This window comes from Conger conger, chromosome 4 (genome assembly GCF_963514075.1).
Source record: "Conger conger chromosome 4, fConCon1.1, whole genome shotgun sequence".
Lineage (NCBI taxonomy): Eukaryota > Metazoa > Chordata > Actinopteri > Anguilliformes > Congridae > Conger > Conger conger.
The window spans coordinates 45,919,830-45,940,667 of NC_083763.1; the positions used below are offsets into that span (position 1 = coordinate 45,919,830).

The window sequence follows — 20,838 nt, forward strand, 5'->3', positions numbered from 1 at the left end:
GACACAATCACAAGAAAACAGAGTAACTACAAGGACCCCTGCTTGCTTAATCTCTATAAGCCTAAACTGGCTGCTGACTCATTTTACAAGTTTCACTACCTACGGCTTTTGAAGGGTGTTCCAAGATCTTTATTCAGCCCACTGTACCGCACCATCAATAACACCAACATGTTCCCTGTGACATCGGCTTTCCAACAACACCAAACACGTATGGAAAACCTAAGGTTGCATAATGCCATTGCAACGCAGTCGTTCTGGGAGCATTCCAGAGGCAGAAGAATGATTGCAACAGGGCTATTGTGGAAATGGCATTGTCTCTTGTCTCTTTATCAAACCTTGCCGACTGCCTGCCAGCACCGTAAACAGTTGGTTCTCCTTTTCAGAAGCCAGTGACATTATATTCCACATTATGACCTGTTCTTCCAGCATTCTATCCAATGCAGGCCATCACTTAACTCCAGATCTTTAAAAAGGCCATACTAAATTACTCATTTGACCAGGGAGAGCGTGATTAATTCAAAAAGGTAAATAATCAACTGCAAAATGATTTGCGGGGGAAAACGATAAAATGGAAAAATGTGTATATTTAGAGGGCGTACGGTTTTGATTTTGGCAACGTACACTGTTGCATATAATGATTAGGCTACAAAAATAAATCTCCAGATCTTTAAAAAGGCCATACTAACTTACTCATTTGACCACGGAGAGCGTGATTAATTCAAAAAGGTAAATAATCAACTGCAAAATGATTTGCGGGGGAAAACGATAAAATGGAAAAATGAGTATATTTAGAGGGCGTACGGTTTTGATTTTGGCAACGTACACTGTTGCATATAATGATTAGGCTACAAAAATAAATAAATACAATCTTTGGCAGCAAAGTGCTCACAGTTAAGCATGCCTCAAAAAGAACTTCAAAAGTGAAGCATGCTGGCTCAAGCTGTTCTGCCCTGACAGCTACTCTAGGGCCAATGCGTTCTCTGTGTGGGCTGCCCAGCTTGCCTTGGCTTTACTTCGCATTTTGCGGTGTCTGTTTTATATGATGAGTAAACTGTGTTTAATCTCCTTCTGCTAGACACAGACCAATCTAACTACATGACTTCACAGCAGTTTCATTGTTTCTGGAAACACTTTCAGTGAGTTGTGTTTGAGAATAGGTGTTAGGTGTACGTACTGTAGTGAATGGTATTGCGATGTCACCTTGCATGGGCAAATTGACAATGCCTTGACCTTGCATGGGCAAACTGACAAAGTCAACCTTTCTCAAGCAACCTTGACATGGTGATGTCACCTACATTCACATCAGATGATGTCACCGATATGATGATGGTGTAAACAACAACCGAAATGGCCTAGCCAGACTAAGTAAAGAAAAGCCATTTCAAAAAACTGTAATTAGAGTTTTGTTTAGAGGATAGTAATTTTTGTGGTGTGGACCTAAACTAGCCGATGGAGCCTAAAAATTATACAGTATGTTAGAGCATGCGTCTTTGTAACAGCTTTTCTCACACTATGGACATTTAACATGAAATCACAGGACAGCAACATCTACAGCTCAAAATCAAATGTGTGTGAGAAACTGATAAACAGGAACGCCAAATGCAAATATGCGATCATCAGTAAACAGGATGCCAAGGAAACCAAGAGAAGCAAAATCATTTGCATTTTCAAAGCATAATTAAATTACATTATTACATTAATGTTGAAACCTAGCCATTTACTCTATGAGATCATTTTTTAACCGCTGAAAACTGACACGACGTCCAAGGGACAGTTTTCTCTGGACGCGCAGACGCTATTTTTCCCAGAATCTGTCATGACTTGCCACCCATAAACTGAGCTACCAATCTCAACAGTTGTTTTTTTTCACTTTTTAAATCCATTTGCACCACATTCCCTGTCCATTTAAAAGCAATTTTGCAACAGGCTATTAAAAATTCAACATTTTGGAACCAGACAGACCACCGTAATGCCTTCAACACAGTCAGAACCTATACGAGAGGCTCTGCAGAAAGATTACCTCATCTTTATAAATAATGAATTAGTAAAACAGTAGGTTGCATTACTACATAGATGAGGCCTACGTGGATTTAATTGCTAGCCAAAACCTTGTAGCCCACAAATAGCTGCAACAACTGTAACACTGTTGTTAGCTAATGCACACCACAGTGGTTAGGAAAACGAAAATATAGACAATGGATAAGACTGATATGCAGAATCAAATGGATAAGCAGAATGGTCGCAGTGGTCTTCTTCACACCAAACTTACCATGACCATTTATGGTTAGGTTTAGCCACGTCAGCGCGCTGCATTAGCTCAATCTGAAAAATGGTGCTTAAAACAGACCACCATACCTCACCAAAACACTTATCAGGTTAATCAAAGGGACTATGGCGTCTGGAAAACACAGTTCACCAGGAGGACACAAGAGTGCAAAGATATGAGTGCAGTCACAAATAAGGGCTATATTCTGTTGTCACCATCTCACAGCTGGTGGAGTTTGGTGGAGAAAGTGGCATGGATGTTTTCTGCCATATTCATTTTGTTTATGAATCATCAGCAAAGCACTCATGCAGGTTAAATTCAAGTTCAAAAAATAAATGTAATGTATCAATATGATATACTGCATGTATTCTAGCTACGTGAAAACCTTTTATTTTGTTCTTTTGGGCTACATACTGTAGCATTTCTTTCTAGTCGATGCTCGCACTTCCAAAGCAAACATCGCGTGTCATGTACGCAGATATGGACCTTATGTACAAGCAGACGAACCCACACAGCAAAGCGCAAGCTGCGGGACACCGGGCGGCGTGTGAACACAAATTGACACGGAATACCAGGACTTGGGCGACTCACAACAATAGCCTTGTGCTGTAGAATTGCTTAATCTACATGCATAATTCATTTGTAAAGGAGTATATTATTGGATTTTTGAAAATCACAACCTTTTCTTCTTCAGCCAAAACTCAGCTGAGAGGGAATGAACAGCTTCCATGCACCTCCATATTCGCATTAGGGTCGTGCCCTATGAAAACTCTTCAGCTTGAAGCTCCAACAGTTGTGGTAAATGCAGGCCTACAGCAAAAGATTCATACTTTTACACTCCCTAAAACTACAATTTTCCTTGGGGCAGATGCTGGTAAAAAAAACATATTCGCTAAAGTGATTAGAGACCTTGTGCTGAAACTTCAAAATAACAATTGTATTAACCTCTGTTGTGCCTATATCCATTACATGCTAAAAGCAGGTTGATTAATTTGGATAACCAAACAATATTTAAACGCAATCAACTGGCCACCATTCAGTCGAAATTCACCATTGAATTTGAACAGCAAATAATGAAACAGATAACAGATAAATTAATCTAATACACAGTGGTTCCACAGGATACAGTCAAGATAACATTTGGGTAACATTGCGAGTTGTGCATCTTTGATCTCACAGCATTCATAGTACTGTTGACCTATTTTGTATATCTGAAAGTAGAAATGCAAACAACGGGGAATGTTCGGTGATTCATTTAAAAAAAACAAAAAACTAAAAAAAAAAAAAGCTCCTAAAAAGCTATCTGTTGAGCTGTGTGTTGGAGCTCACCAACCAGTGTGCACTTCCAGCTGAGATGATTCAGAGCTTGATTCATTCAGATTCAAATGCCAAATCGTGCTCAACCCGCGCATACTACACGCATTTAAAGTTGGCCCACAGTGAACGTGTTACCATCCTGAAAACCTGCTTGAACACCTGCAAGTGTGAAGGCAGTGATAAATAAACACAAGACAAATACAAAAGATAGGGCCTACTCAATGTGCTTGCATTAATCTAATAGACACCTCTGGGGACCTCTGCTAAGACTATAAAACAACCCATTCTCAGAACAAGCTGACTTCCAGAACAGTGTGCCTGAACTTCTGCGGAGAGCAGCTGTTTTTTGCTCACAAGGGAGGCCATTCTATGCACAGGAAGAGCTTGGACGCGTCTCCGAGGACCACTTCCTCCACATACTGAACGCACGGCAGATGCAGAGCAACGTGATATTTGCACTGTCGATCGATTAACTCGGCCAGTAACTAGTGTGCATTTCATCTTCCATTAGCATCTGTTTCTGCTGGATTCAATACAGCTAGTCTATATGACAACAGCATGACAGGCTAAAGCAGATGATAGACATGTACACTTAAAAATAGTGTCATAATAGAAAGGTAGTTATTATTCCACCCTACAGAGAGAAGAGTTGCCTATTTTCCCAGGTTAATATCTGTTGTCGACTGCAGGTCTGAAACCAGCCTGGCTTCTATGGGTTCAGGATATTTTAGCCAATAATTGAATCTCGGTCTGATAACATTAATGATGATTATAAGAGGCTATTGTTTATAAGAAGACTGTGCACATATACAGTGGAACGTGTTTAAATGTAGTTTTAAGCCACATTTATCTTTGAAGTTCAGATATTTGCCTACATCGTGGCAAAGAGCAGAATATACTCTCAGGTCATGAAATACTGATGTATCAGAGAAACTATTACTATAACTATTGAACAACTCATTGCATAAGCACATGACTACACACAGCATGGCATTTAATGTAGTCAACTACTGTACTGTGTAACAAAATTGCCATTCAAATTGAGTGGGACCAGGAAGACATTAGATAGTAATTCCATTGTCACATTTAGATTCGTAAAACTAAAAGAAAAATGTGCTGTTGGTCTTTTTTTCATGAAAGCTTTTCTATTAATGGTACTGTTATCTGTGCAGTGGCCGGTCTTGTGAACTGTAGGTAAAACAAGCTAAGTTTGGTACATCAGGGCAGGAAGCTATAGGACTTTTAGATGTTCTTTTCCTGTTTCTGTTCCTGTTTTAATACCATATCTCCGGTTCAATGCTTTCGGTTCCACGACTGAATGTGATGTGTTGTCACTGATATAAACTTTGCACTTAAAAACATAAAACATAAATGCCACTTATATTTCCAAATCAAGAAGTAATTGGGGATTCTTTGCAGTTGGAAACCTTTAGTTTAGGCATATCATTAAACAAGAAGCACTTAGGGCTTGCAAATCATTGGAGTCTTATTTATGTGTATAGTTTTTCAGACAGAACTTCCATTGCCTACGAGTTGCCAAATCTGTAATTGATTAAATGGAACAATATGGGATCCAAAATAATCCATTAGTGCAAATAGTGGTTTGAGATCATTATTAAATACAAAATGTTTGCATTAAGACTAAGATCGTTACTGTTTCGTCTATGAGAAGGCGTGCAATTTACATATGTAAAGTGTCATTATTACTTTTGTATTGCCAACGACTGAAAATTTCAAATGACTGGACACCGTCTGTGGATTTTACTTTGAGAGTTATTCTAAAGTTAAGAAATGGTAAATCCTCCAAAAGAAAAGCCAGATTTACCCAGTCATAATAAATTATCAGATAACTCGGACGTGATTCTTGTAATGATGTGGCCCACAGTCCGTTACCAAATCCTGCCTAATTACCATGCCAACGGTAGCTCCACAGGTTTGTGCATATTTGATTACAGCATCAGACAGGGAGTTGGTGGAATGTTGTTATCGTAAATTCAGAGAGGACACTGCTACAGACCCACAACAGCAAGTATGATTTTCCATTCCAAATTCCATTCCACTCCAACAACATACTGTCCCCTCCACGAGTATTGAAACAACAAGGTCAATTCCTTTGTTTTTGCTATATACTGAGGCCAATTGAGTTTGAGGTCAAGACATGACAGGTCAGAAATTTCAGCTTTTACTTCCTCAAATTTTACCTAGATTAGTTAAACAACTTAGAACTTATCACCTTTTGTATCAGACCACCCAATTTTTAGGTGAGCAAAAGTATCAGAACATTTTACAGACAGGTGTTTCTTGTTGCCCAGTTGTGTCTTGTTAGATTGAATGGTTAAACAATAAATAGTTCTAAATGTCTACTCTTGGTTTTAGCCTTGGGTTTTGCCTGTGAAGTTTGGTGATGTCATTGGTGATGCAATTATTGCAAGCAAGGGATATGCTACCAAATATTAGTGCTATTTACCTTCATATACTTAAATACCATCTGTTCAAATCATTTTGCTCACCTAGAAATTGGGTGGTCTGATACCAAAGTTGCTATGTTCTAAGGATGTTAACACATCTCGGTGTAAATACCAGGAAATTCTGAAATCTTGTCTCATGTTCATGTTTTTATCTCAACCCCAAATGTATTGCAAAAACAAAATAATCATCAGTGTCCAAAAACAATAAAAATGACAGAGAAGTGTGGGGGAAGTGAAACAACATGCCGACAACATAAAAACCCATGACTGAGTTAAAAATAAAAAAACCCTAACCCTACTGCTACATTGCCTACTGATAGTTTCATCCATTTTCTACAGAACGCAATTTATCATCAAACCAAAAGATGAAGATTACAGCAGATTATCATTTAAGAATACAAAAATCTACTACACACTGCATCTGAGGCTGGCACAGGTGACACCCTCAAGCCGTCAAAAAGCATAAGGGATAAGATCAGTGAGAGGCATGCAATTTAAATATTTATAATTTCTGTAGAGCTCACTCAATCCTCCTGAAAGAAAAACTATGTAACATGTTCTTGGTGGGCATGCATTTCCATATTGTCTAATATGCTACACTAATTCAGCCATGCAGTAAGTGTGAATGGGCATAATCTTTGCTTTATTTCCCCCATTTTACACAGGCACCTGATTATATAGTAATTAGATGATTAACTAAGACAACTACGAGAAATAACTGAATTAATGTTTAACTCATGGTCTGAAATAGAGAGGTCCATAAACTCCTTGGTGATGAACGACTGAAACCATCCGTCTCTCCTCTCCTGACCATATCTATGAATTATTAATCCCCACATCAGTGGACTAAAAATCAGGGGGATATTTCACAAATTATGACCACTGAGTTAGCTGGATAACTATGCTGAGTAAAACCTAGAACACCTCCAAATCTGGAACATGGACTTAAGTAAATAGCTGTTCCGGGTTTTACTCAGGGCTGTTATTCTCAGTAGTCATGTTTTGTGAAATACCCCCCAGGTTTGTTGAGTTTATGGTTATTTCCTCAACTGGAGTGCTCATCTGAATATTAAAATCTTGAGGTTTAAAACTTTCTCTAGAGGGATGTAAATTCACAACTGACCACGTATCCAACACAGACATCGTCTGAGAAAGTTTGTGATGCGTGCTGAATCACACTTGTTCGATGAGAATTTAGCAGGTGTCTCCAGTCAGGTGACAGCAACCCATAAGACAAACAGAACTGTCCCTACACAGGAAGGAGGACCCTTTGTGCAGAACTTAACATAACATAATGATGAGAACAGGTCATTCAGCCCAGCAATGCTCCTATCACTACAGTGTACCAAATGCTTAGTTTTCCTAAAACCTAAATAGTATCTAGATATGTACAACAACAATAAGTATACAGCATGTACTATTATTGGATGCCTTCTATACTCGGGCCTGTATCGCTGATGCTCTTTACCATATTTGTATTGTCTGACAGCAGAGTTGTATCTCAGTGCCTACGTGAAGATGTAGTTTGGAGCAGCAGATTAATCTATCGTGGCCTTGAATGCTATGTTATCATAACAGACTGCAGTGCAGGAACACTTTGTGACAATATTTTTAAATGGTATGATTAAATTCTCCATTGTTTTGTTTGGGGGGGGGGGTTGGTCGTGGCACCAGACCTGTACATCTTCTGATGTATCATATATACAGCACTCCGTTTAAATGGTGACAGCCGCTCTGTATCAAACATGTCATTAAAGACGCAGTTGTCCTGTCTGTTCTGTTTACTCACGTGCTGAACATTGGAGCAGACATACGATATGGAGGTGCGTAGCATAGCAAAGGGACATGTTTTCGAGTTTATCCTGATACGCATTGTCGGGTACCTAGTAGCCTACCTTGTCGTATTCAGTCAGGACCATCGCCGTGCCATGCACAGGCGAGGAAAAAATGAAAATCTAATCATCTATACCAATACACGCTTTGTGTAGGCGTGTCTTAGAAAATGTAGGATATGTCTTCTATTCATTTCAACGTTTCTTTCCAACTCTCCTTAATGTCGCCCATTTGATGCGGTTTATTCACACATACAATAAGAATATGACTTCGGATTACCCCACCTTGGCCTTTTGCTTTCTAGAAACACGGGAATAGCCGAACCTTAAACTATTCTCAGAGCTATTCGAGAGGTGTCCATGGGCTGTAATTCACTAGTGCTACGCTACAGGAATCCATTGTTTATTGTAGCAACGTTACACGTTCTCTCATGTTGAAAATATACAGCATACATTTTGAGAGAGGACTGAATATCGACAATACAATTTCTTAACATATATCCCTGCGTGGAACACAGAGGACTTCACAATTTCAGCTAGCTAGCTAATTATTAGCCAGACATGCAAGTAAAGCCACACGCAATGAATTATGCGAAATTTAGCTGGCCAGCTCGCTTTAAGTCACATATAAGAAAAATATGTCGAGCAGGCGTACGTTAATATTTTGTTGAAATGAATAGACTATGCTCGTTCCTGTATAGACAGCTGGGTCGACCGGCTAACTAATAAGCTAACGTTACGTGAAAGGTCACTATAAATGCTTTTCTCATATTGCTCATTCAACCAATGTCCAGCTTGACTAAGGTGTAAGTTACCATTATAGCTGTACGGGAGCACGCATTAGACGTAACAAGAACATCTGACATGTCAAACGCACGTATACACATGTAATAAGCTAACGATGTAGCTACATACAACTTACCTTCTTTTACTCCAGGTAATTTTTTCTGATCAATACTAAAATCTGCCATGTTGGTGATATTTCAATCGCTTTGTGTTGAATTATGTGTTGTTATGTTAGTAACTCGATTTCCCGAAGGTTATCTGGGACTGATTGATGGCTTTCTGGTTGGTACCCGAAGAATATATGAGCCCGTATGTGCCTTTGATTCGTTTTTTTGTGGCAATCTCACTGGCTGGCAGACAAAATGTTCAGTCAGGACCTCCCCCTCGCTTTTCTGCAGATGCGAATTTGATGCAATGAAACAATCAGGAAAAGCGCTGCTAAAGTGATAGCTACGGAAAGCGAAATAGATCAAACTACTAAGCTCAGCACTGCGAATGCAGGAGGAGCAAGAGGAACCAGCAGGGTTTTTTTTATTGAGGTACCATGACAAGTAATAACATTTTAGAAAGAAAGCTAGTATCTGTGAAAAAGAGACAATTATGAAAATTAGATAAGCGTAATGTGCTTTTCTTTCTGAGGGGGTAGGTATGGAACCCTCAATCATACAGACAGAGAATTATTAGAAGTATTGTCTCTCCCACACATACAGCTGTCCAAGTTAACTAATATGTGTACATAGGAGCCAATTAGATATGGATGTAAATTAAAGGCGACAGTCTGCACTTTAACCCCATAATTGATTGTTTCATTTCAAATCCAATGTGCTGGAGAGCCAAAAGAGCAGAAATTGTATCACTGTCCAAAAACTTACGGACTGCTCTGTACTTCCTCCTGTTTATGAACATTTAAACTGTAGTACTATCAACAAAATATTATAAGCTGTCTGCAGTGACAAATCAGTCTCCATTAAGCGTCAATCTGGTACTTAATTCCTTTCATCTATGCTCCCCCTAGTGACTACAGTGAATATGACTTCTTCTGTGTTCAAGAATTTGGATATCTCCATCATTTATTACTTTCTGTGATGCTTGCCGAAAAAAAAGCTGTCTGCTCTTGCATGGCATAGGCAAATCTAAGCAGTTCAAGAGGAGGGCAGATCTAATCTGGCATTCATTTTAAAATATTGAAGTTAGAAACACTGAAAGGATATAGAACCACTTGGCAAATGAAACAAAATATTAATTCAACATGAACATTTTTTTACTAATTTGTAACATTTGTTAAATATAATACATTGCAGTATATTAAATTTCTGTTTAAAATAAGATGATAAGGGCAGATGAAATGGATTCCCTAACAGAAACTGCAATGTATTATATTCTTTTCCTTTCACAGAGACTGGCATCTGGCACCAACCGAAAAATGCAATGTAAATCTTATTTGGTTTAATGGTTAATTTTTTCATATATATATATATATATATATATATATATATATATATATACTACATTTACCATTAAACCAAATAAGATTTACATTGTATTTTTCGGTTGGTGCCAGATGTCACTCTCTTTGTGAAAGGAATGAACAGACACCATTATGGTGATGAGGCTGACCTCAAGTGGCTCAAGATCTTAATTTCACTAAAACTACATAAATACTGTGGCCCTTTGATGGATGAGCAGAATGACATTTGCTGTTGTACAGAGTCTCACAGGGGTCATGTGAGTTACCGTGTGATGGATGTTGAAGCATTTCGAAATTGGGCCAAAGCCCATCTTCAGCCTTAGAGCCCATCTCCGCAATGGCAACACTTACGCCAATTAACTCAGATCTCCTATTCACTCAACTGAGCTACCCCTCCTTTGTTTGTTAAGGTGTTTAAATTAATTAAAGAAAAGTGGAGAAAAGAACAAGCCAATGATACGTACCTTGCCGCCCATAAATTTTACATCCACTTGAAGAAGTGATTCATTCCTTGCCCGAATACATTTGTCAACAGAGAAAGCTCGATATAAATATGACTGCAAATCTTCATCCACCCGTCAGCCGATTGACGAAATTCGCCATGTCCAGCCCTTGATTTGCAGCCTTGCAGGTTCCCTCTCCCCCCTCCTATTCCAGGCTCTGATTAAAAGAATTGCCTGCGATGGAAGAGCAGCAGAAGAAAAACTGGGCTGGTAGACATTGAGTTTTAGACAGCACAGCTGCCCTGGTGTCATGGACAGAGCCCTTTCAGCAAACCTGTATATTGGACTCATAGCCTTAATGATGTTGCACAGAGCATTTATTGTGCAAGGCCACAGCCTCTTGAGTCCAGGTAAGTCTTAGAACATTCTTTCAAATGCTTTAGAATTTAATTCACTTTCTTCGCCCAATGGAATCTTGAATGGTAAGACAAGTGAATTGTGTTGTTATCTTATCTTAACCTATATCTTAAGTCTCAATATTGGACTGTACAACCTGGGTAATTTCACTCATGGTCATAGGCAGATGTGGGTGTTTTTGGGGATGATAGCAAGTGCAACCATGTCTTTTATTTTATTTTATTTGTTTATAATTTATCTAGTTAATAGTCATACTGTACTGTAGCTGTGTTACAAAAGCAAAATTATACAAATATGTTAACCCAAGCTGGGTATTTTTATTATGTTCATAAATGTTTAGCTTTTGTGATCGATACCACTTCATTATGTATTATTTGATCAAGCCAATCAATAATTATTTTACACATTTATTTAATGAGATTGAATGAGAGTAAATGAAGGCAGCTCTCGTGCCGCCTCACAGTAAATATTGTTTGCTCATTGGGTCCAATCTAAGTTTGTCTCTTTAGATTAAATTTTGATTTAATTATGTGTCTCTGGTCTGAAATAAAATGAGAGCAAACAATCTATGTATATATTTCATGTGTATTGTCTTGGGTTTTAGGAAACCATATGCTTGGGCCACAGGAAGAAACAAATGTTCAGAACAAGATTCTTGCATTGCTGTTGCATAAAAGCCTGGAGCCACTACCAATGGACAGAAATGACGCTATTGGTAAGGCATTTCATAAAATATGTAAATGATAATAAATGATTAAGCATCGATTTAGATGAGTGAAGTAACAAGCCATCCATAAACAATAAAAAATATACATATGTTTCTGATTTTTCCCCATTTTCCTCCCAATTTGGTAGCCAATTGTACCCAATCTATTCCAATTATGAATATTAGCCGGGGATACACCGCCTACGGACTGATGCCTGCATCAAGGTCTGCTGCTTTAGCCATGTGCCACTGTGGCTCTCCAAGCCATCCATAAACAATTAATGAGTAATACATTGTGTCAATGTTTTTTTTTTTTTTATCTAATTGCCCACGCAAAATGAAATGTTGCATGTTCAGTTTCTCTTGTACATTGATATGTCCCATGCTAACTGCTTATTTTGAATTCCCCCAATAGGTCTGGAGATGGCCAGAAAAATAACAGAACTCCAGGAGGTACAATATGCACATATACATATGACTATAGACTATTCAATTGGCTGTACTCAAGTTACCCACTGGCAAATCAATATAATGTAGCAATTTACAATGGCCTTAAATAATTTTTGTAAAATGTTTTTTTTGTTGTTGTTGTTGCTTATTGAAAATGACATTCACCATGTGAGGTGTAAAACTCTTGTTCTTTGTTTGGCATTTGTTTGTTGACATCACAATCAGACAACTGTCTTTGCCAAATATCTTACCAGTGGGGTGTACTACAAAGGAAGCTAATGTACCCAGGGTTACTTTGCGTAACCTGGCTTCACAAAACCTGACAACCGCAATCTGGTTTAACTGGTATCACAAAGGGGGTTATCAATTTGCCAAGTGAAGATGGGCTTTTCCGTAAATAGTGGTGGTGTCTGCAAAGATGAGCCTATGGCAGTGCAGCATGGACTGTGGGCTGCTTGAGCAGTGTATCTTTCGCCTCAGGAAAAAACTGATATGGATGGATATAATGACCGGATATGAAGAACATAAAACTAAACCTCCTAGGTAAAAGGAAATCCATACTCTCAGTTTTCCCAGTCCTTGCGTTCAGTTTGCCCAGCCGTACCCTCAGTTTTGCAAACTGTGTACGCATCAGGAGGTGGGGGTGGGCTGCTCTTTGAGAGCTGCTCTTTTTCTGTTCACTGAGCTGCAAGCTTACATTGCATGGCCTTGTAATTAATATCAGTCCATGGGTTTTGGTTGGAGGTAGTCTCAGCACACATTCACCAGCACTATACTGTACATATTCAATAGGGCTGTACAGCATGTATTCAACAGGGATATAGATAAAGGAATCAGTTGGACTGTACACTATGAATTCAGTGGGGCTGTAGAGTAGGCTATACATTCAGCAGGGTTTAACAGTTCAGTAGGACTGTACACTATTTGTTAATGTAAGGCTGTACAGTATTTATTAAGTAGGGCCTCTGTACTGTTAGGCTCAGCCTGAGCACTGTGTTTGTATTCTGACAATCGTCAAGGTTCCTACTGACCATGATAATCTGTCCTATAGCTGGAGGCTTTGAAAAAGGACCTTGACCTGCAGAGGGAGCTTGCTTCAGACACAGTGATGCCTCTTCCCAGCAAAAGAGGACTTAAGAATCCAAGCAAGTATCAAACCATCTTCTCTGAGTGCATTGAAGAAAAACAGTCTTGTGCCATTAACACTGATGATGATTCATGATATTTAGCACTCCTCACATTCTGGTATCACTATTTGCACATGCAAGTTCTTTGGTAACTTATTATGAATGTGTGTGCAGATGCATACAAATAAGAACACATACATATTCTTTATTTACTGTACATGGCTGTACACGCATACACACATTATATTTCCTGTGTGTATATATATTTCCGGTGTATATACTGAGATTCGAAGGAAACTGAGGGAGTCTTTTGGGCCTTTTTGGCAGGTTGCTTCTGGAAATACTGTGTCTAACAGACCAGGGAAGAAGAAGGGGACTACTGGCACAGGCTGCACCATCTCCCATGGCAATACAAGTACTCTTCACAATAACAAATGCAGGGTTATCTATGAGCTGAAATAGTCCTGTATTTTACATTGTTTGGATGTAGTGGAATGCTAAGTCTAATATACAGGGTTTATAAACCTAAGTAAAACATGTAATGTAAGACATTGGAAAGCAATAAAATAAAATTCACATATAAGTTCCAGTTAATCTTTTTACTGCTAATGTTGTGTTTGTTATTACAGGAAATGTGTCATAAAATAAAGCAAATGCACATTTTCTTAATTATGGGGATGAAACCTATGATATGTGTGCTGTTTTTGAGGTCTAACATGACAATGACTAGGATCAGCAATCTAGTAGCAGAGGGGAAATCATTAATCAACTTGTGACTATATATTTTGAATGTAACTACAAAAAATATAAATCACAAAAAAACATTTTCTCCTGTTTCTATGCAAATGGCTACACAATGTGTAGAGTTGCAACAAAAAAAGGACATAACATTTCATTGTAGGCTACAATTCCTAGGACCAAAAACTTGCACATGCACACGCATAAAGTGCAGTTCTTTTGGCTTTGTACTCCAGAACATTGGATTTGAAATGAAACAATGCATAATGAGGGTAAATGCAGACTTTTAATTTAAGGGTATTTACACCCATACCAGGTAATCTGTATATGAATGACATTTTGTCTCCATTTTGGGGATCAAAAGTAATTGGACAGTTGGATTCTCATTTGTCCTGGGTGCAGGTTTTAAAAAGCTTTCAGCGTCTAGTTTTGATTCCAGGCTTTTGATTGTCTTTGGAGTCTGTTATTGGCTTTTGTCAAAATGAAGACCAGAGACGTGCCTTTAGTTCAGTACTAAAATTAGATAGCAATCCATTTACGCAACAATAAGAAGTAGTAAAATACGATATTCGCTTAGGTATAGTCCCAGCAAAAACATAATTTTATCGAAAATGGCTGAATGGATTACGATATAAACGTCAACGTTAGTAAGAAAACAGTCGTTGCTTCCTAACTAGGTGGGCTATTTGGTTGCATAAATAAGTCTGTATCAAATAATTAGCAAAACAAGCTTATATTTCTACCAAACTGTACATTTGGTAAAAGTGAAAGTGAGCTAAGAAAAAAAAAACATTGGGTCTCATTCATGAAACGTTAGTAAATCTATGTTCAGATTTGCACATAAACGTCCACGCTACTAAAAACCTACTCCGGATTCATGAACGCCGCGGGAAACCCAGATCTGATCGTAAACACATGTGTATGATCATGAATGCCAATCCATCGTAAAGTGAAAGCGCGCTCCCGGTAATCAGCAATTAGCATAAATCCCCGCCCATGAATAGACAATGATTGCCATATAAGGAGGTGTAGACGCATCCAGTCGACCAGTCAGTCATCATGGTGCAAACAAGGAAAGAGAGAGAAAGAAAGAAAAAAAATAAAAATAAAAAAAATAATAAAATTTCTGAAATAATCTTGGGTGAAATATATATTTTATTGAGTAAAAAATGTTTTATTTTCTTCTATCAATAGTGGTGTTGTGACAGGGACAGGCAAGGCGAAGGCCTGGAAGGAGGTGACAGATGCTGTTAATGTTGCCTCTGTAGACAATAGAACCATATCCGAGGTTAAACGTAAATGGTTTGACATGAAACTGAAGGCAAAGAAACGCATAAGAGCACAAAAAAAAAACATGCATCAGCCACAGGAGGAGGAGGCTCACAGGCACACATATCACCTGCTGACGAGCGCATCGCTGGCATTGGGGAGACCTCTCTGTTAGGAATTATACCTGACGGAGACACCGACATGCCTCCACTGGAGACAACATCAAACCCAGATGGTAAGGTGATAATTGTTGTATCATAATACATTCTGAATACCATCACTGATAGCTTAGTGGTTAGTGTAGTTTAACCTAGGTCGTACAGTCCCACCAAACAAACAGAACATTTGTGGGGGTTTCTCTTCGGATTGAATGAAGTGGAAACGGGAAACCAGTAATGTTATATTGTGCGATATGGTGCGTAATGGATATCAGTGTCGGAATGTAGAGCTATTTAACATTCATTTCAAGAAAGGATACGGATAGCGTATAGCCCACTCCAGTTTTGTATGCATCGTCTTCAAATTATTTGAATCTTAATAGCCTAAAGCTCTGTTTTATACTATACAGCTCCAAACAACTCTTCAAGGGTTCTGAATTTCTGTATGTTTACACTAGGACTCGGAACTGTACTGTCCTCTCAGGTCCACTTTTGCACGTGTTCTTGTGTTTGATTTGCACTTTGTTGCACGTCGCTCTGGATAAGAGCGTCTGCTAAATGCCACGTAATGTAACGTAATGTAATGTAAAAATAAGTCAGTCTGCAGCCAACGTAAATTAAAGATAAGATTTATTTAATGTTTCTTTCAAATGAAAAAAGAGCCACACATAAAACGAAAAAAAATAAACGTTGTGTCATATTTCTAGCTGGCGAGTGCTCCTCCCATGATGTGGCTCCACCACCTGCTGCCGCCGCTGCTGCTCCTGCTGCACCCAGGTACCGAGGCCGAAGAGGTGATCCGGCTGTCCTTACGGATGAGGTCCTGAGGAATCAAGAAAGTCTACTTACAGCAGTCAACCAAATCAACACGTCCCTCCAAGAAATTAACACCAGCTTGAAGGAAATCTGCAAGGCACTTTTGCGTCCTCAACAATAAAGTGTTATGTTGTCAGTATTGTGTGATGTCTGTGTTTATCCTGGGAAAACACTTATTTACTACAAGATAATCAAGCTACTCTCTTTTACTCTGATAATTAAATATAGCCTATTTGTATACATTTTAAAGAGCATGACCTGAAAATGAACTGAGGTAGCCTACTGAAACAGGATGTTGTATATAAATATAAAACAAAATACAAATGAAACTAACTTTTTGCAAAGCTTGTCGGCCTAAAATGTGCACAGCTTATTCAGTCTTAGCAACACTTACCTTGAAATTGCTCTACAAGTCGCTGGCGTGTCTATAGCAGCCGCATTTCGAGGCCCAAGAGCTGGTTCCGGAGGCAGTCGTTCCTCTGCATTGGGGACTTCAGGTAGGGGAATACCCTGTTTAATGGCCACATTGTGCAGGACACAGCAGGCTAATATTATTTTGCACACCTTCACGGGTGCATAAAGAAGGGTACCACCTTTATTGTCCAGGCAGATCCATCTTGCCTTCAAGACCCCGTTTGTGCGCTCCACAACGGCCTGAGTAGCAGCGTGTGCCTCACAGATCAGTTGCACATTAACGGAATGAAAGTTTTTCCGGTTTATGTAAGCAAATGCATCACAAAGAATGTGTAATCTATTGAGTTGATTTTCATAGATAATTCACAATCATGAACCTAATCTGGATCTTAAACCTGCTAATTGCCAACTAATTTAAGTAAATGTATTATATTTTTAATTGTCATGTTCATATCAAAGGCATCTGCGTATTGTTTACATAACAGAGCGCAATATGAATAAAAACGTAAATTTCCAATAGTGACAAGCATTATTTATGTGCATTCTTGAATTTACACAAGCACTACGCGTGGTCAGCAGCAGGTGTAGATTTTGTTAGTAGCTACGAAAAGATCGGAGCTACTAAAATATTGATGAATGCCAAAAACCCGTAAATTTTCCTCTACTCGCATTTTACACACAAATTCGTTCAGCTCACGTTTCATGAATGAGACCCAATGTGTTTATTCATGTTCTTATATTGGAACCTGATCTCCATAAATACCCCCATCACTTTGTTACAACATCCACTCAATATCACAGATATCTAGAAATACCTAGGTATCACCTGGGATTCTCATTACATTAATGGCATTTGGCAGACGATCTTATCTAGAGCGACGTACAACAAAGTGCAAAGTGCATACCCATTACCAGGGATAAGTGTGCTGAAAGAACCTAGAGGGAAGTACAATTCCAACTGTTACCTGTACAACAAAGATAAGGACTTGGGCCTATGTGATCATCTGATTGATTTTTAAAATAATAATAGTACCACAACACGCAAATGTATGAATAAACTGCTTACCTAGCCAAACAAAACAAGCAAAGGTGTCATCCTAATGACACAAGTAAATAGCACAGGTAAAGACAACAGTTAAGGTTTACAGGGAGGTAGGGAGGGACAGGGAAATGTGCAGCTTGAAGAGGTGCGCTTGAAGATGGCAAGAGATTCTGCTGTTCTGACCTGGCCAGAACAGACAGTAGTCATGAGCGGGAGGTGGAAGTGCGGAGAGGGGGACGTGCCAGGCGTCCTGTGGTGGCCAAACGAAGAGGTCTCACAGGCGTATAGGGTCTGATGATCTTTTGGAGGTAAGCTGGGGCTGACCTCTTAACTGCTTGGAAGGCTAGCAGCAATGTTTTGAATTTCATGCAAGCCATGACAGGCAGCCAGTGGAGGGAAGTAAGCAGGGAGGTGACATGCGAGTGTTTGGGAAGGTTGAAGACCAGATGAGCTGCTGCATTCTGGATAAGTTGGAGGGGTCTGATGGGGATGCTGGGAGGCCAGCCAGGAGGGATTTGCAGTAGTAGGGCAGCCTGTAGCGTAGTGGTTAAGGTAAATGACTGGGACAGGCAAGGTTGGTGGTTCTAATCCTGGTGTAGCCACAATAAGATCCGCTCAGCCATTGGGCCATTGAGCAAGGCCCTTAACCCTGTATTGCTCCAGGGGAGGATTGTCTCCTACTTAGTCTAATCAACTGTACGTCGCTCTGGATAAGAGCGTCTGCCAAATGCCAATAATGTAATGTAATGTAGTCCAGGCGGGAAAAAACCATCACTTGGACCAGGAGCTGGGTCGAGTAGGGGGTGAGAAAGGAGCGGATTCTTCGGATGTTGTATAGGAGGAACCTGCATGACCGGGTCACTGCCACAATGTTCTCGGAGAGGAACAGTCTGTTGTCCATCACCACACCTCTGGGGAAGGCAATGACAACTAAAGATGCTATTGAACCAATCGGCAGATTATACAATAGAACATTCAAAATCCATTCACAATTTCCCCCTTGGACCCACCACTGTATAGCTCTTCAATCACTACTGTATCTTTAACTCTATAAAACTTTATTAACAACTACAAAATAATGAGCTACCCCAAATCATCTGTAGGGAGAAAAGTTGATAGAGCTAAATGACAATGAGCTGCCATTCACACTTTCACCCTGCATTGTACTTCTGATAAGTTGGCTGATAGCATTTGGGTGGCGGCATGGTTGATCTATCAGTGTTTGAGCGAATCTTGTCAATTGTAAGAATCTTACAATCCCCTCTTTGATGCTTATTTGCCATAAAGCATTACTTCACTCAAGTCAACATCTTGTTCACTCAAGGTGGTGCTGTCCTGTTTCAGGATTCCCTCTTTTGGCTCAGTGAGTCTTACTCATCATGGGATTCTGCCCCACAACCTACTGGACTTGTTGCCCCATTTTTCCATGGCCTTGCCTGGTAGAACTTATCATAATTACAATTTTATTGAGAATTTTAGACAATTAATGAAAAATCAGCTGCCAGGAAGAGAGCGATCTAGTAACTATTTCATCTAATTTGGTCATCTGATGCGATCCCAAGAAAGCCCCAAATTCTGCTGCTTCAGAAATGAACACATGCAATACAATAGCAAACTTTGAAACAAAATGAGAACCAAACAATCGCATACAGCTGCTTTAAAGGTTAATTCCCACAGAAGTTCTATCAGGTTCAGTATTTCTGTAACTTTATTATTTTTCATATTCATGTCCGTTTTGTTTGTATGATTGCCCTTTTATGTGTCTCACCTGATGTCTATTTGTTAGACCGCCCTCACTCCCATGGCCCGCCTAGGTTGTCTCATTCCCCTGTGTATTTAAACCTGTCCTTTTCAGTTTCTCGTTGCCAGTTCGTCTTTCTGTTCCCCACCCCGGTTCTAGCTTCCCCGTATATGTGCCCTGTATCTGCTCTGTTCTTGGATTTTTGTCTGGCTTTTTTGCCTCTGCTTTGGATTTTTTGGATTTGGAGTCGTTTTTCTGTCTCCTCGGTTTTTGAACTCTCACGATTGCGCCCTGCCTGCCCCGTTGTTTTGGATCTGCCCGTGCCCATAAAGCTTGCTATTATGTTATCCCCAAGTCTGTGTTTGGTTCCTCTGTCCCGAAACCGGACAAGTCTGAAGTACTCAATTTCTAAGTAACCATCTTACATCTGGTATTATCCTTCCTTCCAAGCATTTTTGTGCTTTGTCAGTTTCTTCTCTTTGCATGAAGGAGTTTTTTTGTCAGTTTGCTGATGATACAGCTGTGGTAGGCGTGATCTCCAGCAATGACGAAGCCTACCTGGAGGAAGTGGGGTGCCTGTCCCAGTAGTATCAGGCCAACAACCTCCTCCTGAATGTCAGCAAAATGAAGGAGATAATTGTGGACTACAGGAGGAAGCAGGGGAGGACCTATAGCCCGCAAGACACTAAGTACATCTTGGAGCTAGGTGGCACGGATGGTGCAGTGGGTAGCACTGCTGCCTCACAGCAAGGAGGTCCTGGGTTTGAATCCCTGTCGGCGGGCCTCTCTGTGTGGAGGTCCGTGTTCTCCCCGTGTTTGCGTGGGTTTCCTCCGGGTACTCCAGTTTCCTCCCACAGTCCAAAGACATGCAGGTTAGGCTGATTGGAGAGTCACAATCATACCCACGGGCAATTTAGACTCTCCAATCAGCCTAACCTGCATGTTTTTTGACTGTGGGAGGAAACCAGAGTACCCGGAGGAAACCCACGCAGACACAGGGAGAACAAGCAAACTCCACACAGAGAGGCCCCGGCCTACCAGGATTCGAACCCAGGACCTCCTTGCAGTGGTCTTGTGCTAACTGTGAAAAGTAAAAAGTGAAAAGTAAATGCTTATTTGCAATTGAAAAAAAAACTGAAACAATTTGTTTTTTTTTTACAGTACTACAGTATTCTGATTTTGTTCAATGACTCCACTCTCTCCTACTGTTTCCACTATTCACTTTATTTAGAACCACAAAAAGGACTATATTGAAACATGTATCAAGTATTATTTCCTGCTAGAACAAATTATTGTTAAAACTACTAAACAGTGAAGCTATAGGTATCTTTTGTGTGGGTGATCTAAACAAATGTTCCTGTAGTATTTCACAATAAATTA

General features: G+C 39.6%; 2 protein-coding genes across 4 annotated transcripts in view; one reads left to right on the plus strand and one right to left on the minus strand.

Annotated features, from left to right (window-relative positions):
* The window catches only part of ccdc50a (coiled-coil domain containing 50a), a 35,131-nt gene extending 26,087 nt beyond the window's left edge, over positions 1–9,044 (minus strand). For all 3 annotated transcript variants that reach the window (XM_061238467.1, XM_061238465.1, XM_061238466.1), the window contains exon 1: positions 8,806–9,044. In XM_061238467.1, the coding sequence (XP_061094451.1) occupies positions 8,806–8,854 (49 nt within the window). In that variant the 5' untranslated portion in view covers positions 8,855–9,044. The remainder of the gene's footprint in view (positions 1–8,805) is intronic.
* Positions 9,045–10,877: 1,833 nt separating this feature from the next.
* Positions 10,878–13,375, plus strand: uts2d (urotensin 2 domain containing). Its single transcript, XM_061238969.1, has 4 exons — positions 10,878–10,990; positions 11,602–11,712; positions 12,119–12,156; positions 13,205–13,375. The coding sequence occupies exons 1-4, from the start codon at positions 10,891–10,893 to the stop codon at positions 13,373–13,375; spliced, it is 420 nt and encodes a 139-aa protein (XP_061094953.1). The 5' UTR covers positions 10,878–10,890.
* Positions 13,376–20,838: the final 7,463 nt, after the last annotated feature.

What these genes read in the sequence shown, in the direction of transcription:
- uts2d (XM_061238969.1), top strand. Translation starts at nt 10,891, where the DNA reads ATGGACAGAGCCCTTTCAGCAAACCTGTATATTGGACTCATAGCCTTA. An exon ending in GGACAGAAATGACGCTATTG is followed by an intron (nt 11,713 to 12,118) that starts GTAAGGCATTTC and finishes TTCCCCCAATAG; the next exon opens with GTCTGGAGATGGCCAGAAAA. An exon ending in AAATAACAGAACTCCAGGAG is followed by an intron (nt 12,157 to 13,204) that starts GTACAATATGCA and finishes TCTGTCCTATAG; the next exon opens with CTGGAGGCTTTGAAAAAGGA.